Source organism: Bacillus rossius, chromosome 13, assembly GCF_032445375.1.
Source record: "Bacillus rossius redtenbacheri isolate Brsri chromosome 13, Brsri_v3, whole genome shotgun sequence".
NCBI classification, from domain to species: Eukaryota; Metazoa; Arthropoda; class Insecta; order Phasmatodea; family Bacillidae; genus Bacillus; species Bacillus rossius.
In genome coordinates, this window is record NC_086340.1 from 36136599 (window position 1) to 36155688 (window position 19090).

Below are 19090 nucleotides of genomic sequence, written 5' to 3' on the forward strand. Positions count from 1 at the left end.
CCCTTCTGGTTATGTGAAGCTGATTCTGGACTTGATAGAAATATTCATGATCTTTTTTAAATGAAATGACAGTAGGACTTTCTTCAGAATATTTCAAATACTTTATTTTGCCTTCTCGCATGGCTTCATTTATGTCCATTCCATATGCCGAAGCAGGACACTTAATTTCTACGAGACGGCCTTCGCCAACAAGGACATCGGATGTTGCGGCAAGAAATGGGTGTTCTTGGTCAATAAAAAGACCAGCTTTACTTATATTAATTTTTTCCTGGTCTTCTAGCTGTTTGATAACTATTTCTTCGGACTGCCTGCCATGTTGTACTGATGGAACATTAAGTATGTCATGAGAGTATATTATGGCTCTTACTAGGTTCTAGCAGGTTGTTGTTGGCTTCAAATAGGTTCAAACGTTTTATTACAAAAATTCTAAATCAGCGATAAATGTTTGTTCTAAATACCTCTCTTTCCTGTTGAATACTGCTCATTTCATACGTCATTTTATTAAGTTTTCAACGATGTTGTTTTCTATGATGATGGTGTCAGACACTTCCGTGGACCAATGAAAAACACCGGCTTCCGTTTCCAGCAGTTGGATTGGTGGCTGAAGTTTGGCGTACGATTTGGTGACTGTCCTGCAAAGATTAAAACAAAATATATTTGTGACATGTCGAGAATCAAAATTCCAAAAGTAACGAAATTTCCTATTTTGGCTCTAATATTTGAGTACAATTTTATAGTTGTGTGTTCCGCTCAAAATGTTGATGAATTTCTCTTTAAAGGTAGTGACATATTCAGTTAATTCTATAATCCTGCCTATAAACACTACCACTGTTCGCAAACTAATCAGTAAGTGTGGGATATGATGTAAGAGAGTTTTATTGTACACTAATATGACAAGTCTAATTCCAGAATGTAGGTACAGCACGAGATACGGGCATACACATGCATGCACGTACAAACTTGCATAGAAACAAGTAACATTCAAAAACAAGAAATGCCTATGTGGAACAATAATAATTTATGTCATCATATATTTACTGAATGTTTTGTTTGCAGGAGAGCCATATTATATATCGTCCTTTACTAGAAAGCCTACAAGGGGAAAATTTTTCGCACTCAATATTTTTTATAAGGAAACATGGAAAATCACCCAATGACGCAGTTGAATATTACAAAATACAGCAGTAAGGATTCCTGGCATTTTTCCAGCCAAGCGGCTACCACAAGTAACAATAATTTGTTGATAGTCGAACGCATTTGTAAACTGAGACACGCTCAAACAAGGGAAATGAGGTGGGGGATGAAGAAACTGTCTTTTGGAACCGAACACAGTGAGTCATCAATAGCTTGCCTTCCATTCTCGCAATTATTCCCCCACCCTCATAACTTCGCCCATACTGATTTATTTAATTATCTTTCGGCTTGTTTTATAATAGCACTAGTATTTTTCACATCACATGGACTTTTCTAGGACTGGATTAATGCCCTATTAGTTCACTTTTTAAAATTACTAATTGAAATTGATAATCGATGACGTATGTATGGTCGTCAAGCCATAATAACTTCCAATGACTTACATACAAAAGTAATAACGAGTATCTAACTTTTCTTTAATGTGTCCGTAACACTAGGCGTATATATATTATTTTCCAAAAACAAATCCATAGAAGTTAATTACTGGACTGAAAATTATTTATATGAAAAATTTAAGCCTTTCATTAGACTCCGAACGTAATAAAATGCTAATTCTAAATGTTATCGTTAAATACAGTTCGCAGTTTGTGTAGTATAAAGCACTGGCTACTTACTCCTCATCAGGATTCAGAACCATATTTTCATTCTCTGCGTTGCTTTATCTTGGTAAAGAAAAATGAGCCGTCAAGTTAGCCGTTTGGGGATCAGTTACTGTGCTGCACCATATTCTTCAACTCTTCGGATTTTTCTAAAAAATTTAATGCATTGTACAAACTAATTTGTAACATATGTTTCTTAAAATAGTTTTTAGCCGGGTTTGGAATTCTCCGGTGTTCTTTTACATTAATAAAAGAAAAATTAATATCGGTATCGCTATATCTTACCTTTGTTTCTGGTACTCCATCAGAGCTGTTGCTCTTCTTTTCTTCCGTTTCGCACTTAAATAAAGTCGCCCTAACTTACCGATTCGTTTGTCTTGCTTTTTTTTCATGCGTACCGACTAACAGATAATTGCGTCTTTTTTATATTATGCGAAAGCTCACAAACAGCATTAACGAACCATTGAACGAATCAACAGACTTAAAAATCTTGTACAATGTAGGTTGCTACCGAGTGAAGATTCTTTTCAAGCTACTCGCCATGATAGTCCAGGAAAGATATGAAAAAAACATGGACAAATTGCAAGAAAAGTTTTTTTTACATCAAAATTCACAGAAAAATTCGTAGAATAACATATCCAAAATCCACCGAAATCCACTTTCTTTTGGTAACTTTTTTCCGGGTTTTGTTCCGGAAAAACGCGAAATAAAATAATAACTCAAAAACGGTGCATCTGATGACAAAACCTGTAGAGACAAAAATTAAAGAACATTATCTTTTCCATAACATATCCAAAGTTCAAGAAAATCATCTTATAAATTCTGCTTCGTTTTCCGGGATTAGTCCCGGAAAAAATATTAAAAATGAAATAAATCGAAAATTGTGCACTTTACAGTATAATGGGTTAGGAAAAAGATAAAGTAAACAATGTTTTTCATAATATATGAGAATTTAACACAGATCAACATTTAATTGTTTTTTTTGTTTTCCAGGAAATGTCCCGGAAAAAATTTATCGAAAGAAAAAAAAAACGGAAACCGTGCACCGTACTTCAAAATAAATCGTGAATTAAATTAAGGGCAACAAAATTGCATTATATAATTGACCTTTATCAAAATGTGCTTAAAATTTATGTACTATTGTCCTGGTATATGTAGTTACTATTTATACGATTGAATTCCCATTCCCTTGTACTGAGTGATTTTATGTATCCATGTGTTATAACTCTGCAAACGATAAAATATATAAAATTAAATTAAATATGTCATTGACGGAGGATATTTACTTCATCAGTTACCTTGGTCCCATAGGGGAAGGTCGGGTAATACCGGACAGCGGGTGATACCGGACAGTACCAGTTTCCAGAGGTGCGCGCTAGGGGCAGCACCAGTCGGTCGTTTGTCTCGTAGGTCTCTGTGAAGGACACGCAGTGTCGCCATTATGAGTTCGTGCGTTGTCTGCTTGTTGAGTAGTGCTACGTTTTATTGATTTTAGGCCAAGATCTTCTGCACGAAGATAACTTTGCCGGGTTGTTACAACATAACAAGTAAGATATTTATAAGTTTAAGTATAGTAACTTGTGTACTAACCATTTATATATTACCATACAGTGTAACATCTGTGTGCGACAAATACTAAATATTTTATGACGTAATTTCGATGGCATGTCCGTCGGGTAATATCGGACAACCTGCTGGAGGGTTATATCGGACGGTTGCGGGTGGTATCGGACACAATGGTAGAGTAATTTCCCGTCTATTCTGATTCAAGTATTCTTTCTATTTGCAGAAAATGGAGAAAAGAAGGGGAAGGTGGAAAGAAGAAGATATGAAATTAGCAGTAGAGCATGTTATAAATAAAGAAATGAGCATTAGAGAAGCAAGTGAACAATTTTCTGTTCCGAAGAGTACACTAGGTGATCGACTCATTAAACTTGGTTCGGGAAATGAGGCAATTATGAAACCACACATGGGTACTTTCAGTAATACATTCAGTGATGCACACGAGGAGCAGTTATACAACCATGTTAAAGCTTTAGATAGACAACTCATGCCATTAACTCGAGATGAATTTCTTAAATTATCTTTTGACTTGGCAGAACACCTAAATATTGATCATCGCTTCAATAAGCAAAAAGAGAGGGCTGGGAAAGACTTCTATTATGAGTTCATGAAGAGGCACCCCGATTTGAGCCTAAGGTCTGCAGAATCCACAAGTTTGCAGCGAGCTGCAGGGTTTAATAAAGAACAAGTTGATCGGTTTTATGAAAAGCTGACTGAATTAATGGACAAATATTCATTTAGTCCATCGCGGATCTTTAATGCAGATGAAACTGGGGTATCCTGTGTTCACAACAATCAACTGAAAGTCATGACAATAAAGGGAAAGAAACAAGTGGGGAAATTAACATCAGGCGAAAGAGGAAGAAATGTAACTGTTCTCTTATGCATCAATGCTTCTGGAGACATGTTTGTTCCCCCACTCTTTGTTTTCCCCAGAGTTCGCATCGATAAGGATCTCACTAAAGATGCTCCTGTTGGAAGTGTGTTTGACGGACAACAAAGTGGTTGGATAACCAAAGATGGATTCCTAAAATGGTTCAAATTATTTGTTGAACGAGTTGTGCCAAGTGAAAAGAACCCTACACTGTTAATTGTTGATGGTCATTCAAGTCACAAGGACTTAGAAGTGATTCTGTTTGCTCGTTCCCACCACGTCCATATCCTGAGTTTACCACCTCATACAACTCACAAAATGCAACCACTGGACAGAGTAGTTATGAAGCCATTTAAGAATGCTTTCAATGAAGCATGTTCTTTGTGGATGCGAAAATATCCAAAGCTGAAAATTGCTCTCAAGGACATAGCTGGACTGGTTAACTATGCATTAGCAAAAGTCTGCAGAATGGAACTCGCTCAATCAGCATTCATGTGCACTGGAATTTACCCACTCAACCGTAGCATATTCACAGACTTGGATTTCCATACTAGTTTGAATGACTTACCAATCACTGTTCAAGAAGAATCTCCACCGTGTGTTCGAAGACAGAGTTCACCAGAGCCTTCAACTTCAGATCAAGCAGTAGGTCTAACAACACAGCAAATGTCAACTCCATCATGCTCCAGAATGGAAGGTTCTGAAAGCACTGTACTGCACACTTCAGCCTTCAATGTAGTAGAACAAATTTCTCCACTTCCTAGCAGTGCAGTTGCCAAGTTGGCCTCACGAAAACGACGGGGAGACAGAAGTGAAGTTCTAACATCTAGCCCATACAAAAATGAGCTTGAAGCAAAAAGATGCAAGTTGAATGTGAATCAAAAGTCGCAAACCACTAAGAAACTAAAAGGGAAACATCTCAGAAAAACATCAATGCATAGAACACCCCAACCAAAAGTTCCATGTGCAACAAACGAAGAGACTACTGACTGTATCATTTGCGGTGAAAATTTCAGTGAGGATTGGATACAATGTACCATATGTAAAGGATGGGCACATGAAAACTGTGCTGACCTTGAAGGGGATGCTGTATTTTATAAGTGTGATGTTTGTAAGAAAACCTAAATGTTATTTACAGGCGGTATTTTGTAAAAATCTGAAGGGGAAATGACTGTCCGATATAACCCTCCAGTTTACTGAAACTTCCAAATACCACTGTTTGTTCAAATGTAAAATACTAATATTTCTAAATGTTTTGGCCCATTTTCTTTATTAGGCATTATAAATAATTAAAGTACAATTCCAGAGACATATGTACATTTCATTTTTTGCAGTAAGTTATATTTTTATTAAAAGAAAACCTAAGGTGTCCGGTACTGCCCGACCTTCCCCTACTGCAACATACAACGAGATCGCTCAGCTGTACGTGAGTTTCATCTTGAAAAATTATGGATTAGCAACTACTGTATTTGATGGATATGGGAAAACTCACAGTACTAAAGACACAGCACATATTAGAAGAGCAAGAGGTAATGCATCACCTGTAGTTGAATTCACAGGAGAAATGCAGCTATCACTCCGTAAAGATATGTTTTTTTTTTGAACGAGCGAAATAAAGGACAATTTTTAAGGTTATTAGCAATACATGTACGCGAAGAAAATGTCCTGTTGTCGAAGCACCAGGTGATGCAGATATTTACATTGTCCAAGAAGCTTTAAATGTGCAAAAGAACAATTGACAATAGTTATAGGAACAGACACAGATTTACTTGTCCTTTTACTCTAATATTTTGGCTCACAATCACATAACGGTTTGTGTTTAAAAAGTGAACAAAGGCAGAAGAAAACATATCACATTAAGGAGCTAAAGCTGAAGCTCGGTGATGAAATTTGTAGTAATATTCTTTTCTGTCATGCATTCATGGGATGTGACACGACATCACACATCTATGGTATAAAGGGGAAAATATTGGATCTTCTCCAGAATGACAGTGCCTTCAGGCAACTTGCGAAAGTATTTTCAGATAGCATTCCCAGTGTGTCAAAAGAAGACACTGTAAAATCGGCAGAACAGCTGTAGTACGCCTGTACAATGGGTCAAGAAGTGACACTTTCGACACTTTGCGTTGTAAAGTGTTAAGTGAGAATGCAGCTACTAGTTCCAAATGTGTACAACCAGAACAGTTACCTCCAACTAGTGCTTCAGCTCGTTTCCATTTCTTAAGGGTTTTCTATCAGATACAAGAATGGAAGGGAATTAAGATGAATCCAGAAGAATGGGGATGGAGACAATTTGCCAATTTCGACAGACAAGCCAACAGTTATGGAATGCCTTTTGAAGGTAATCAGGTGCACTTGCAACGAAGATGGTTGCGGTGCATCCAACTGCAGTTGTAGGAAACACGGCATCCCATGTTCTTCGGCTTGTGGAAACTGTCATGGATCAACCTGTAAAAACCGGCGCGAATTACCTCCCGAGGACTGCAATTACTGTGACGGCTTTTTAGGTAGGGTGTTCCTACATATCCATGCAAATTAGCCTGATTTCCTAACCAAATACAATGATATTTAATGCTGTGACCTTATACTTGTAATATACCATTTTGTTCAGAAAAATATAATCTTTTCCAATATAGATTCAAATTTTCATTTTTCTCATCGAATAACTAGAAAATTATCAACAAATTGCTTGTTTTTACCATTTTTTTAAATATATTTTGCGTCACGATTTCCAAAATATAAAACTATATTGGAAAAACTGCATTACTTTTCTCGTCAGATTAATAATCTGGAAGCTGTAGCTATCATAATTCTCGAGAAAATAGGCTAGTAGTGGACGCATGTATAACTGGTTTTAAAAATGGGTATATAACGCTCTTAAACAGGATGATTCTATTAAATAACATTTCGAGCTGATATGCAGGTTATTTTCCGAATTTTTGGATCAGTTTAACATTAATAGAAATATAAAATCACGCTGATGTTTGTTTAGGTAACCTATATTTTAAATTAAAGTACTTATGTATGTTACCTAATGCATATTTATTCAGTATTGTGTGTTACAGAGTGCATCCCAATGTGTGTATATTTTTCTATTTCTTCTCGATACAGGTCACTGGAAATCTTGTGTAAATTTAATTGTATGATATGTTTTGTGAGAATGGACGTGTCAAATTTTTCTTTCAAACAATAAGCAGTTGAAATGAGTCTGATTTTTTTTTCTGGAAAATAATTTTGGTAGATTTCAAAAACGTTTTAACACATCACTAACTGAAAAAGGAATATAATTTAAGTGACTTTAAAATACTTGTATATTATGGAAATTGAATATAGTTCGGATCTGACAATTTTACATGGGATACAATGCTTTCTGTTATTTTGCCTACATATTCAATACTTTTTCCGTGGCCGATCACAAAATAAAATCTATATACCAGATTTCAGTGAATTTAGGATCTGGTATAGGAAATCTTGTGTGCTTCTGTTTGTCCCACCGAAACTTTTTCAATACGATGTTCCGTTTTCGTTTTATTGAATTTTTAAAGATTTTCCAGGACGAGTCACAAAAAAAACTATATACATATGTAAATATATATTTATATATATGAGCAGATTTTGTTGAAATGAAATTATATTTAATACAAAAAAGTCTTTAATTTTAGTCACGACTTTCTTTGACGTACGATACGTTTTCGTTTTGTCCTTTTTTTTTTCAGGAAATTTTCTGGAAAACCAAAAACCTATTTTGTGTTGATTTTTGTGAATTTGCAATATACTATGAAAATCGTTGTTTACTTTAACTTTGTCCTGAAACATGCTGTAAAATGCGCCATTTTCAATTTATTTCAATATTTTAGGTTTTTCCGTGACGAATTCCAGAAAACAAAACAGTAGTTATTAATGAATGTTTGTAAAATTTTGATATGTTATGGTAAATTTGGCTCTCTTTAATTTTAGTGTCTATACCTTTCTTCGTAGAACGCACCGTTTTACAGTTATTAATTTATTCCGCATTTTTCCGGGACAAATCCCGGGAAAAACGTTACCAAAATAAAGTGGATTTCGGTGGATTTTGGATATGTTATTCTACAAATTTGTCTGCAAATTTTGATATAGTAAAACCTTTTCTCGCAATTTGTCCATAAATCGACCCCTTTTTCTCATAAAATGCCTGGACTATGAATCCTTTAGAGAAATGGTGTTGCTGTGTAGCGGGAGGAGGAAGAAGGGAGGAGGGAGGTTTATCACCGTAACAGATCAGCACTTCCCCTACCGCGGGCGACGTTGAGGCGTGTCAGTGTCATCCCCACCCTGCTCGTCTTCCCGGAGCTTGGCGTCAACTTTCCCGTCGAGCAGCACAAGGCAGACACTAAAAATGCCAAATTAGCCAGTTTTCCTAACCAAATACACAGATATTTAATGCTGTGACCTTATACTTTTAATATACCATTTTGTTCAGAAAAATATAATCTTTTCCAATATAGATTCAAATTTTCATTTTTCTCATCGAATAACTAGAAATTCGTCAACGAATTTCTTGTTTTTACCATTTTTTTAAATATATTTTGCGTCACGATTTCCAAAATATAAAACTATATTGGAAAAACTGCATTACTTTTCTCGTCAGATTAATAATCTGGAAGCTGTATCTATCATAATTCTCGAGAAAATAGGCTAGTAGTGGACGCATGTATAACTGGTTTTAAAAAGGGGTATATACCACTCTTAACACGCCCCACACAAAGCATTACGTGGGGCCGTGCAATATATGGTACGGGCCGACTCCCGCCACCACAGACTTTTAATTAATCGCCAAGTGCACAGGCACTGGCTACATCCAATCGTAGACGTGTTCTTAATCTAATAGCGAGCGGCGGTCCACACAGGTGGGCCCGCGCGTCGCCGTTTACCAATTACGGGATTAGCCGACTCTAATCAAACACTCTCCCTCGATTGCAACTGGCGTGAGGGCATAACGTTAGTGATGGCGCGTCAGAACGCCTCGTGTGTAATTGACAATGTACTTTATGTTAGGGAATTCGTAATTAAACGTCCACTCCGCACACTCTGTGCGCGACGTGTAAACGACAGCGCAAAACCGTGTACGTTATTTCTGAACCTCACCAACCTAGTTAGGGATCAGCGTCCTATGCTGTGCAGGGCCAGTGAGGCAACCAGCATTAGGAATCCCTAACACCATCATCACCACCGCCGCCGTTCCTAGTGGGCCACGCAGGGGCTTTCGGACCTCACGACCCACCTCGTGGCTAACCCCCGCGTCAGCCTGGCGCCCTCCCGGACACGTTTCCCCGCACCAGAACAGCCTTCCCGCTAGGAATACTGCCGAGTCTCGAATACGAGAACCCGGGCGACGGCAAAGCTTCCCCCACCACGCTATCGGAATCTCGTAACGCTCGACAACTGAGAACTGGGGGAAGTGGGGTAACCTAAGATTCACTGACATGGGACGACACATAAAAAAATAAAAATAAAAGTTCCGAAGATGCACGAACACATACGAACAGACGTGCGCGAAAAGCGCGGGATTTTAGTTTAACAATGTCGGCGATAAGAGATAAATTAAAAAATCACGTTTTAAATGAAAGCGAACCGACCATATCCGAATACGTGGATACCGAAACAAATTATAATAATTTTTTGGAATGGTTGAAGAATGAATATATATAAGACACAGTAAGTACCGTGCATGTTTATTTCCTAAGTTTGGATATTGAAAACAAAGTGAAAGGTTGGTTAGGTTAGATCAGCTACATTAAAAAAAATTACTGTAGCAGGGGTGATTGGTTAGGTTAAGTAGGTACATTACAAATTGTCCGGTATCGCATTATAGAGTAGTCACAGACTTTATTTACTTTAATCAAGAGTAGTGCAAAACATTGGCATTAATATTGTAGGTATATCTGATGATACAGGGCAATATTAACACGTTTAACTTGCATTAAGGAGGAACTTAAATCTCAGACCTTTAAAATTGGCAGTAAAATCCCACAATTTATAAATATTCTACAACAATGGAAAGAATACAAATCTTTTGCTTTCCCATATATTGTCTGTTGTTTATTTTCTATTAGTGGTAAACTTAAAAAAATATCGAAGATGCAGGACTCCACCCGGATGACCGGCAGACATCAGCTGGCGCGCAGCACGAAGACGGCGTCGTCCAGCCAGTAGAAGGCCTGGTTGAGGTCGCCCTCGCACAGGTAGGGCACACGCGACCAGCGCTCCACGGCGAGGCCGCAGCTGGGCAGCACCTCCTGCACGAGGCTGGCCGCCTGCTGCTCGAAGCCTTCTCCGCGCACGGGCAGCAGCTCTGCGGGTCGGTGGTCCGCCGCGCCTGCACACACCGCCTCTCTTGAGTGGGTCTTTTAGTTCCACAAGGCAAAACAATGACAACACCGCCTCTCCATTTGTTACACTACTCAGTCATAACAGAGTGAACCCAAGTCATGTTATTACTTTGTTACACTTCACTCTCTCTTGATGACTGGGGTGACTAGTGGGTCTTTTAGTTCCACAAGGCAGACAACACCGCCTTTCCATTTGTTACACTACTCAGTCATAACAGAGTGGACCCAAGTCATGTTATTACTTTGTTACACTTCACTCTCTCTTGAGTGGATCTTTTAGTTTCAGAAGGAAAAACAATGATTTCGTCTAAATATTAGTACCTCTGTTTTATTTTACTTTTCATTATTTTCACTGTAAGATTTTTTATAAATTAATTAACAAATATATGTAACGTGGATTTGAAATTACATTATTAAAATAATGGGCCGGCCCTAATTAGACAATTTCATTGATCATTAACACAATTTAAATAAAATACGCAACAATAAACCGATTCAGTTCCTTTTTACAATATCGTGGCTTAATGTTATTCTGAAGATCTAAAAAACCGAAGGACTGGAAGTTTGACGATGGCTGGCTAAAGTTATGATACTAACGAGGCGTTCGGGTGCCTTAGTCGTCCCCATTGATGGAGGAAAGGCTCGAGGGTGGAGTGGTCAGTTCAGCATCTGGCACTTGGGAACTTGTTCAGTTCTTGGAAACTTGTCCGTTCCTTGGAAACTGTTAGGTTATAGGACCATGTCTGAGAACAGATCCGAAACACACATGTTCAGGACTAATTCACAGACAGTTGGCAAAATAGGCAGAAAATGCCTTCAAATCATGAAGATGGTCGGAGAGTAAAGGTTGTCAAAACTCACCAAACAGGGAGATGGCTTCCAGGATCAGCCCGGGTGCTGGGCTCGCGAACTCGCGGTTGTCACGAATGTTTCCATGATTTAAAAAAAAATTAATAAATTATGATGAATAAAAACATGACTACTCCTACAATGTAGACCTTCATGGACTGACTAAATGTTAATCACTACAGTTGTGGGAATCTTATCCCTTGTCTAGCTGATTACATCTTAAAAGATAAACGGAGAGGCGTCCTGATGACGGAGATACGGAGTAGTCAGTCCAGAGTCGCGGCGCGCAGTGAATTTGGGGCGGCAGTGACTCGTAATTAAAAGGCGAAGTTAATCAAAAGGAAGAGGGGAGGCTTCGGATTCCAGACCGAAAGGTTCCGAAGATTGTCGAGAAATACTGGTTGTTGCGGGAGATGCCAGAGGGCAGGCGTTTAGCAGGTGTTCAAACACCCAGGGGGAGTGATTCGCGAAACTGCCACTAGGTACTTTTTGGGACTGGAGTCGTGGCCTTGGGACAGGCCGACCCTGGCCGGGATTAGTGGACGGTCAGTGCTCTGGGTCGTGTTCCCAGGAAAACTTGGAGAAGGGGAAGGGGGGGTGGGTGGAGACTGCTGTGACAGTGGGAACGAGGCTCTACTGAGCCCGAGGCGTGACTGTACGTTGGTGAAAATGACCCGAGATCATGCCCTGAAGTGCTCACATCAGGGGAGGTCTTAGAAGTAGCCTGCCCTGAGAGCTTGCAGGACATAGCAGTTCTTATCAGTGATCGGAGGCGAATTACAGGCGACGTTCGTGCGCCAAGGCGGGAATAAAAGGATACACAGTCTGACTCGAAAAAGGCTCGGCAAAATCGGATATAGGGCTGGAAAAAATTGGGGTGGCAGGTCTGACAACGATTAAACTGGACTGTACAGTAGGAGGAACAAGTTTATGTTCTTGCAGCCAAAGAATGACTGGTGACATTAATTTTTTTTAGAAATTCAAATTAAAAATTATGCCAAAAATACTAATTGGTGGCACACCTTACAGACCTTCTTCTCGACACACCACTCCACCTGTGGTGAGCGACGACACAGCTCCGGCACTAGCCTGGACAGCTGGCAGAGGTTTGGATAGGAACTCCACCGGACCACGGGTTCAGTGGGTGTTTTGAGGGGTCCCAGTGTGATGTGGGAGATCAGGGAAGGCACCAGCAGTGCTGACACAGTCTAAGGGCTCAGGACACAGCCAACTGTCTGGTTAGCTGAGTGAGGCAGAGGACTAAGGTGATGACTATGCTGGGTTGCCCTAGCCTGGTCATGCTGAGGCTCTAACACCTCCCTGATCAGCTCTGTCTTAATATAACTTGCTCTGGAATGTATAAAAATTGATCTGTAAGCCGAGTCCCAGTCTACCCAAAAAGGGGGCACATTTGGGAGGAGTGGTGGAGGATGCCGATCATAGGTTGGAACATAGCTGTCACATCAACTGTACAATCTGTTTTATTATGTCAATGAACTTCATCCAAAATTTTAATAATGCTAGCAATCACCCTAGCTCCCGACCCCCAGCATGGTTGAAATGCTTTGCCCCTGACCAACTCTTCTTCCTGGACCATCCTTCCTGACATGTACTGAACCTGCCTGCAATAACTCAACCCCGCACGAATGAGCCCTGTGTCTATGCAGGTTTCACCTTGGCCCAACTTTGAGATGGAGTTAGTCATAATTCTTGCCATGGCTGGCCAATCCCCGAACAAAGAATAAGATGCATGCTTCCCTTTCTGCATGGCTGAAACCCAGCGTGGATAGGAGTAATGGCTTCGGCCTGAGACGCACCTAGTCTTACCTAACCCTAACCCCTCCCAAACAAATACACTTAGTTTTAGTTATGTTAGGTAAAAATAAATGCTAGAAATCATATTTATGTGTTAACATCTTAAGTTTCGGTATACTGCATTAGTTAGGAGCAATTTCATGAAAATGATACGGAAGTCGATGAACGGAAATGTGACAGGAAGATGGAAGATCCACATATAGCAACATAAACCCGTATATAGTTACTTTCGATCACATTAGGGTGCACACCAAACGCATTGGTGTGCCAAATGAAACTTTATGGTAGTGAAACTACCCTGGAATATATTTGGTAAACTAAAATAGTCATAGTAAAAAGTAATAACAATTTTTAAAATACGTAAAAATAACCAGCATTATGATTATAATACATATTTGTTGTCAGTGATACCACTGTTGCCTGAGTACCAGTTTATTCAATGTTTTCAATTTTGCCATTGGTGCCATTGTTACCAATGTTGCAATTGTTGGCAGTTATGCCATTGTTGGCAGAGTTATCATTGTTGGCAGAGTTGTCATTGTTGGCAGTGTTGTCTGTATTGCCATGGTTGACAGTTGGCAATGTAGTCATTGTTGACAGTATTGAAATTCTTGGCATGTTACCATAGAGGGCATTGGTAGGGGAGAGCAGGGTAAAGTGGCCAGGGCGGGCAAAGTGGCCATCGGCTGTTACTCAACTGGTGAGTGCTGAAGTCTGGTGGCGAGGATGTGAAACATTTGTAAGAGACGCCATTAGTGTTCTGAGAGCACCCGGCCTGTTTGCAGTGAAAGTTACTTGATTTATTAAGGTTTTACGGTTTTTATTATTTCTGATGTAAGGTAAGTGATAACTACTGTTGGTATGCGTAAATTCTTAGTAATGCCATAATTATTTAATATAGCCTAGCGTAAAGAGCAAGTTTTATACTTTAAAACCACATTTAATAACTGTAGAAGATGTCGTAGGTTTTTTTGCCCCACTAGTTTTTGTGTAATAGTGTCTCAGAGGGCAAAGTGGCCAGGTGGCTGGCCACTTTGCCCGACTACATGGCCATTTTACCCGACCGTGTGTTAACTTTGCCCGAACTGTATACTTAGCTCTATTTATGTATTCCTAAATGATAAAAGAAACTATTGAACATTTTAATTCTTTTAATCTGCACTATAAATGTTTAAAGTGTATGGCAATGTGTGTGTGTTGTTTTCGTATAATCAGTTCCAAGTAAGTAAGCTGCTTGGAGAAGCATTTTTACGAGCAGCTTTGCCAGTTACAGCTATTAATGGATTTAGTAAATGTGGTATTGTTCCGCTGGACCCTAACATATTTTCCGACTCAGATTTTTTCGCTGCAGAACCCACGGATATTTCATTCGCCAATGTTAATCCTGTAGAAGTTGGCAGTAACGATGATGCTATGTCTGATGGTGGTGAAGAAATAGCTCAAGGAAAAGATGTAACAGTGGGTGGTGTAGTTGATACAGATGCTGGTAGTGAAGGTACGATGACTGACGGTGAATGTACAGCTGGTGATGGTGAAGATACAGCTGATGTTGGTGAAGGTACAGCTGCTGGAGATGAATACAAAGTTGATGGCGGTGAAGATACAATTACTGGAGGTGAAGATATAGAAGCTGGCTGTGAAGATGGATCAACTAAGAGTGGAAAGTCTAAAAACATTAGCAAATGTCTATATAAGAGTCCAGTGACGGGTTCTGAACCAAGTACATCATTTGCAATATCTCCAAGAGATATATTACCTTTGCCAAAATGCCCAAAATCCAACATCATCACACGCAAAACTAACCGTAAGAAAGGTAAAGCAGCGATTCTTACTTCGAGTCCGTACAAGAGAGAACTTTTGGAGGAGAAGTCTATAAGGGAAGGCCAAAATAACAAAAAGAGAACAAAAAAAAAGCAACAAATGTCAAAACAAAACATTTACAAATCTCAAACCCCAAAAAAATAGAATTGAAATGATGAAAAAGCCTGCCAAAAGTAGGCGAAGCCTTTTCAACGAAGAGGACGAAGGTGAGAGCAATGACTCTGACTGCTTATATTGTGAAGAAGCATATTCAAACTCAAAAACAAATGAAGTGTGGATTAGGTGTTCCGGATGTCACCACTGGGCTCACGAAGAGTGTGCTTGCTGCGAATAAAAAAATGGTGACTTTTTATGTGAAGGCTGTAGACGCTAAACTGTTTAAGTTATGTTTGATAGGTTAGGTTTTAATTTTTAATTGGTTCTTGTTTAAGTAAAGTCAAGACCTTTTATTTGAAGACACTTAAAACTTTAGATCTCTGTTTGTTAATATAGTGTAAATGCAATTGCTTTTATTAATGATGTTTTGTTGGGATTTTAGTTCGTAATTTTATTTTATTTAGATATTGTGGAAACAATTTTTTTTAAGTCTATCTCCTGAACTTGCTAACAAACTGTATACACACACCTTGGTTTTATGACTTGATGTAAGTTTTTGGACATATGCCATTGCTAAGAACTTTTTCTGTTGAAGAAAAACTAATAAATAAAATAAATAAATAAAAATAAAAATAAAAATACTCAAAAAAAGATACAAAAAACACACAAAATTAAGCAAACAATTGCTGTTGTCAACAAGGATATGAACACCACAAAATATTCCGAAACAGGAATATGGTCAGCAAACAAAGAAAAAACAAAGAAAAATGTACTAAGAGAACGAAAAAATCCCCACAAATGATGACAACACAAAAATATTGAAACCCAAAATAATTCAGCACAACAGTTGAAGCGAGACAAAAAACATGACAAAACGAAAAAACAAACAAATACAATAGTTTTACCTAAACAGAAACAAGCGACGTTTCGGGAACTGCTATCTGCTCCCGTCCTCAGGCAGAGACGCACATGGTACGGAAACACAGGTGCGACTGTGTTTCCGTACCATGTGCGTCTCTGCCTGAGGACGGGAGCAGATAGCAGTTCCCGAAACGTCGCTTGTTTCTGTTTAGGTAAAACTATTGTATTTGTTTGTTTTTTCGTTTTGTCATGTTTTTTGTCTCGCTTCAACTGTTGTGCTGAATTATTTTGGGTTTCAATATTTTTGTGTTGTCATCATTTGTGGGGATTTTTTCGTTCTCTTAGTACATTTTTCTTTGTTTTTTCTTTGTTTGCTGACCATATTCCTGTTTCGGAATATTTTGTGGTGTTCATATCCTTGTTGACAACAGCAATTGTTTGCTTAATTTTGTGTGTTTTTTGTATCTTTTTTTGAGTATTTTTATTTTTATTTTTATTTATTTATTTTATTTATTAGTTTTTCTTCAACAGAAAAAGTTCTTAGCAATGGCGTATGTCCAAAAACTTACATCAAGTCATGCACTCCCATTGCACAAATCTTTTAAAGATAAGACCTTGGTTTTATATTTATTATTATAATTGACAATGTCAGTAGTAATAACACTGATATAATGTTGGCAGTGTCACAAAGTTGCAATTGTTCTAGTGTTACAAATGTTGGCAGTGATACCACTGTTGCAATTTTTTACAATTTTTTCATTGTTAGGCATGTTTTCATTGTTGGCAGTGTTTAAATTGTTTCAGTGTTATCACTTTTGGCAGTGTTGCCATTGTAGGCAGTGTTTTCAATGATACCACTAATTACTTTTTTAGTAGTGTTACCACTATTGCCCGTGTTGGAGTGTAACTGTTGCTATTATTTTCAGAGTTTTCATTAATGAGTGTTGCCATTGTTGATAGTGATACTACTGATGACATTGTTGACATTGTTTCAATGTTGCTATGGTTGGCAATGTTTCCTGTGTTTGCAGTGTTGCCAAATTTGGCAGCATTACTACTGATGATATGGTCGGCATTGTCGGCAGTGTCATCATTCAAGGCAGTGTTACTACTGTTGCCATTTTTAAAATTGTTGGGAGTGTTACCACTGTTTCCAATGTTGGCATTGTTTTAAGTGTTCTATTTTAGCAGCGTTGCCATTGTTGGCAGTGTTGATATTATTGCCATTTATACTACTAATGCCTTTATGTACAGTGTTGCAATTTTTGGCAATGTAACCACTGTTCTCATTGGCAGTGTTACCACTGGTGCAATTGTTTGCAGTGTTTCCATTTTTTGCATGTTGTCATTATTTGCAGTTTAATCATTGTAGCCATTCTCATCATTTTTCGCAGTTAAACATTGTTGAAATATTTTGCCGTGTTTCCACTATGTCAAGTTGGCTTTGTTACTACTTTTGCCAATTTTGGTAGTGTTGCTATTATTGTAAGGGTGGCCATTGTAAATGTTGCACTTATTTGCAGTGTTACCAATGTTGCCATTTATGAAATGCTACCACTGTTGCCATTGTTGGCAATTTTACCACGGTTTTCATTGTTGGCAGCATTACATTGAATAGAAGTGTTGCAATTGTTGGAAGAATACAGTTTGTGACAGTGTTGTCATTGTTGGCAATGTTACCACTGTTGCAATTGTGGCATGTGTCTGTTGTCAATTTGCCATTTTTTATTTTGTCATTGTTGGCAGTTTTCCCAAGTTACAATTGTTGGCAGAGTTTCCATTGTTGGTAGTGTTACTACTTATTCCAGTTTTGGCAGTGTTTAAATGTTGCTATTGTTGGCAATGTTACATTGATGACAGTTATCTACACTTGGTGGTGTTACTACTGATGAAATTGCTGGCAGGGTAGTTATTGTTGGCAGTGATGTCATTTTATGTAGTGTTAACAATGTGGTAATTGTTGTATTTATTGGCAGTGTTATCACTGTTGCCAATAGTAGGATTTTTTTATTGTTCTATTTTAAGCAGGGTTGCAATTGTTGTCAGTGTTTCCATTGTTAGCAGTGTTATCACTTTTGATATTGTTTGCAGTGTTAAAAAATTTGGCATTGTTTGCACTGTTACAATTGTTAGTAAGGCTGCCATTGTTTAAAGAGTTACTACTGTTTCCAATGTTGCAGTATTGCAAATGTCAGTATTGCCAATGTTGGCAGTATTTCCATTTATGCTAATAATGCCATTATAGCCATTAATAAAATGTTCACACTGTTACCATTATTTAGATTGTTAACATTTTTTTGCAGCATTTCAATTGATGGCAGGTATGCAATTTATTGGCTGTGTTGCCATGGTTGGCAGTGTTACCACGGTTGCCATTATCGGCAGTATTGCTATTGTAGGTAGAGTTGCCATTATTGTTAATATTATTAAAGTAATAATTGTTACCAGTGTTGACATTTTTATCAATTTTACTGGTGATTTCATTATTTGCTCTGTTGCCAATGTTGGCAGTTATCCCATTTCTAATAGTTTTAACTTTGTTTACAGTGTAACAACAGTTTCAATTATCGGCAAACCTACTACAATGTCATATTACCATTGTTGGCAGTGTTACCAACATAAAATTTGTTGGCATTGTTGCTACGATTGTAAGGATTGCCATTGAAAAAATATTCTATGCAGTTTTAATGCCTTTTCTTTTATATGGTTTTGAAATTGTTGGCAGTGTTGCCATTGTTGGCAGTGCCACCAAAGTTTCCAGTTACATTGTTACAATTGTTTGCAGTGTTTTAATTGTTGGGAGTGTTTTTATTGTTGGAGTGATGACATTGATGAAAATGTTGCTACTGTTTGTAGTGTTGCCAAAATTGCCATTGTTGGAAATGTTTTAATTATTTGCAGGGTTCTTTTGTTCACAGAGTTGCCATTGTTTGCAGTGTTGCAATTGTTGGCAGTGTTGTCATTGTTACCATAAAGGCATTTCTTAGCAGTTTTACCACTGTTGGCAGTGTTGCTATTTTTGGCCATATCACTATACCCATTAATATAAG

At 38.2% G+C, this 19090-nt stretch overlaps 1 protein-coding gene across 2 annotated transcripts in view; it reads right to left on the minus strand.

The window, feature by feature from the left end:
- LOC134538455 (protein-L-histidine N-pros-methyltransferase) overlaps nucleotides 1–19090 on the minus strand; it is a 731139-nt gene that overhangs the window by 17440 nt on the left and 694609 nt on the right. The window contains exon 5 of one of the 2 annotated variants that reach the window (XM_063379780.1): nucleotides 10362–10585. In XM_063379780.1, the coding sequence (XP_063235850.1) occupies nucleotides 10380–10585 (206 nt within the window). In that variant the 3' untranslated portion in view covers nucleotides 10362–10379. Of the gene's footprint in view, nucleotides 1–5495; nucleotides 10586–19090 lie in introns of those variants that run through there. The other variant, XM_063379779.1, reaches the window with a different exon arrangement.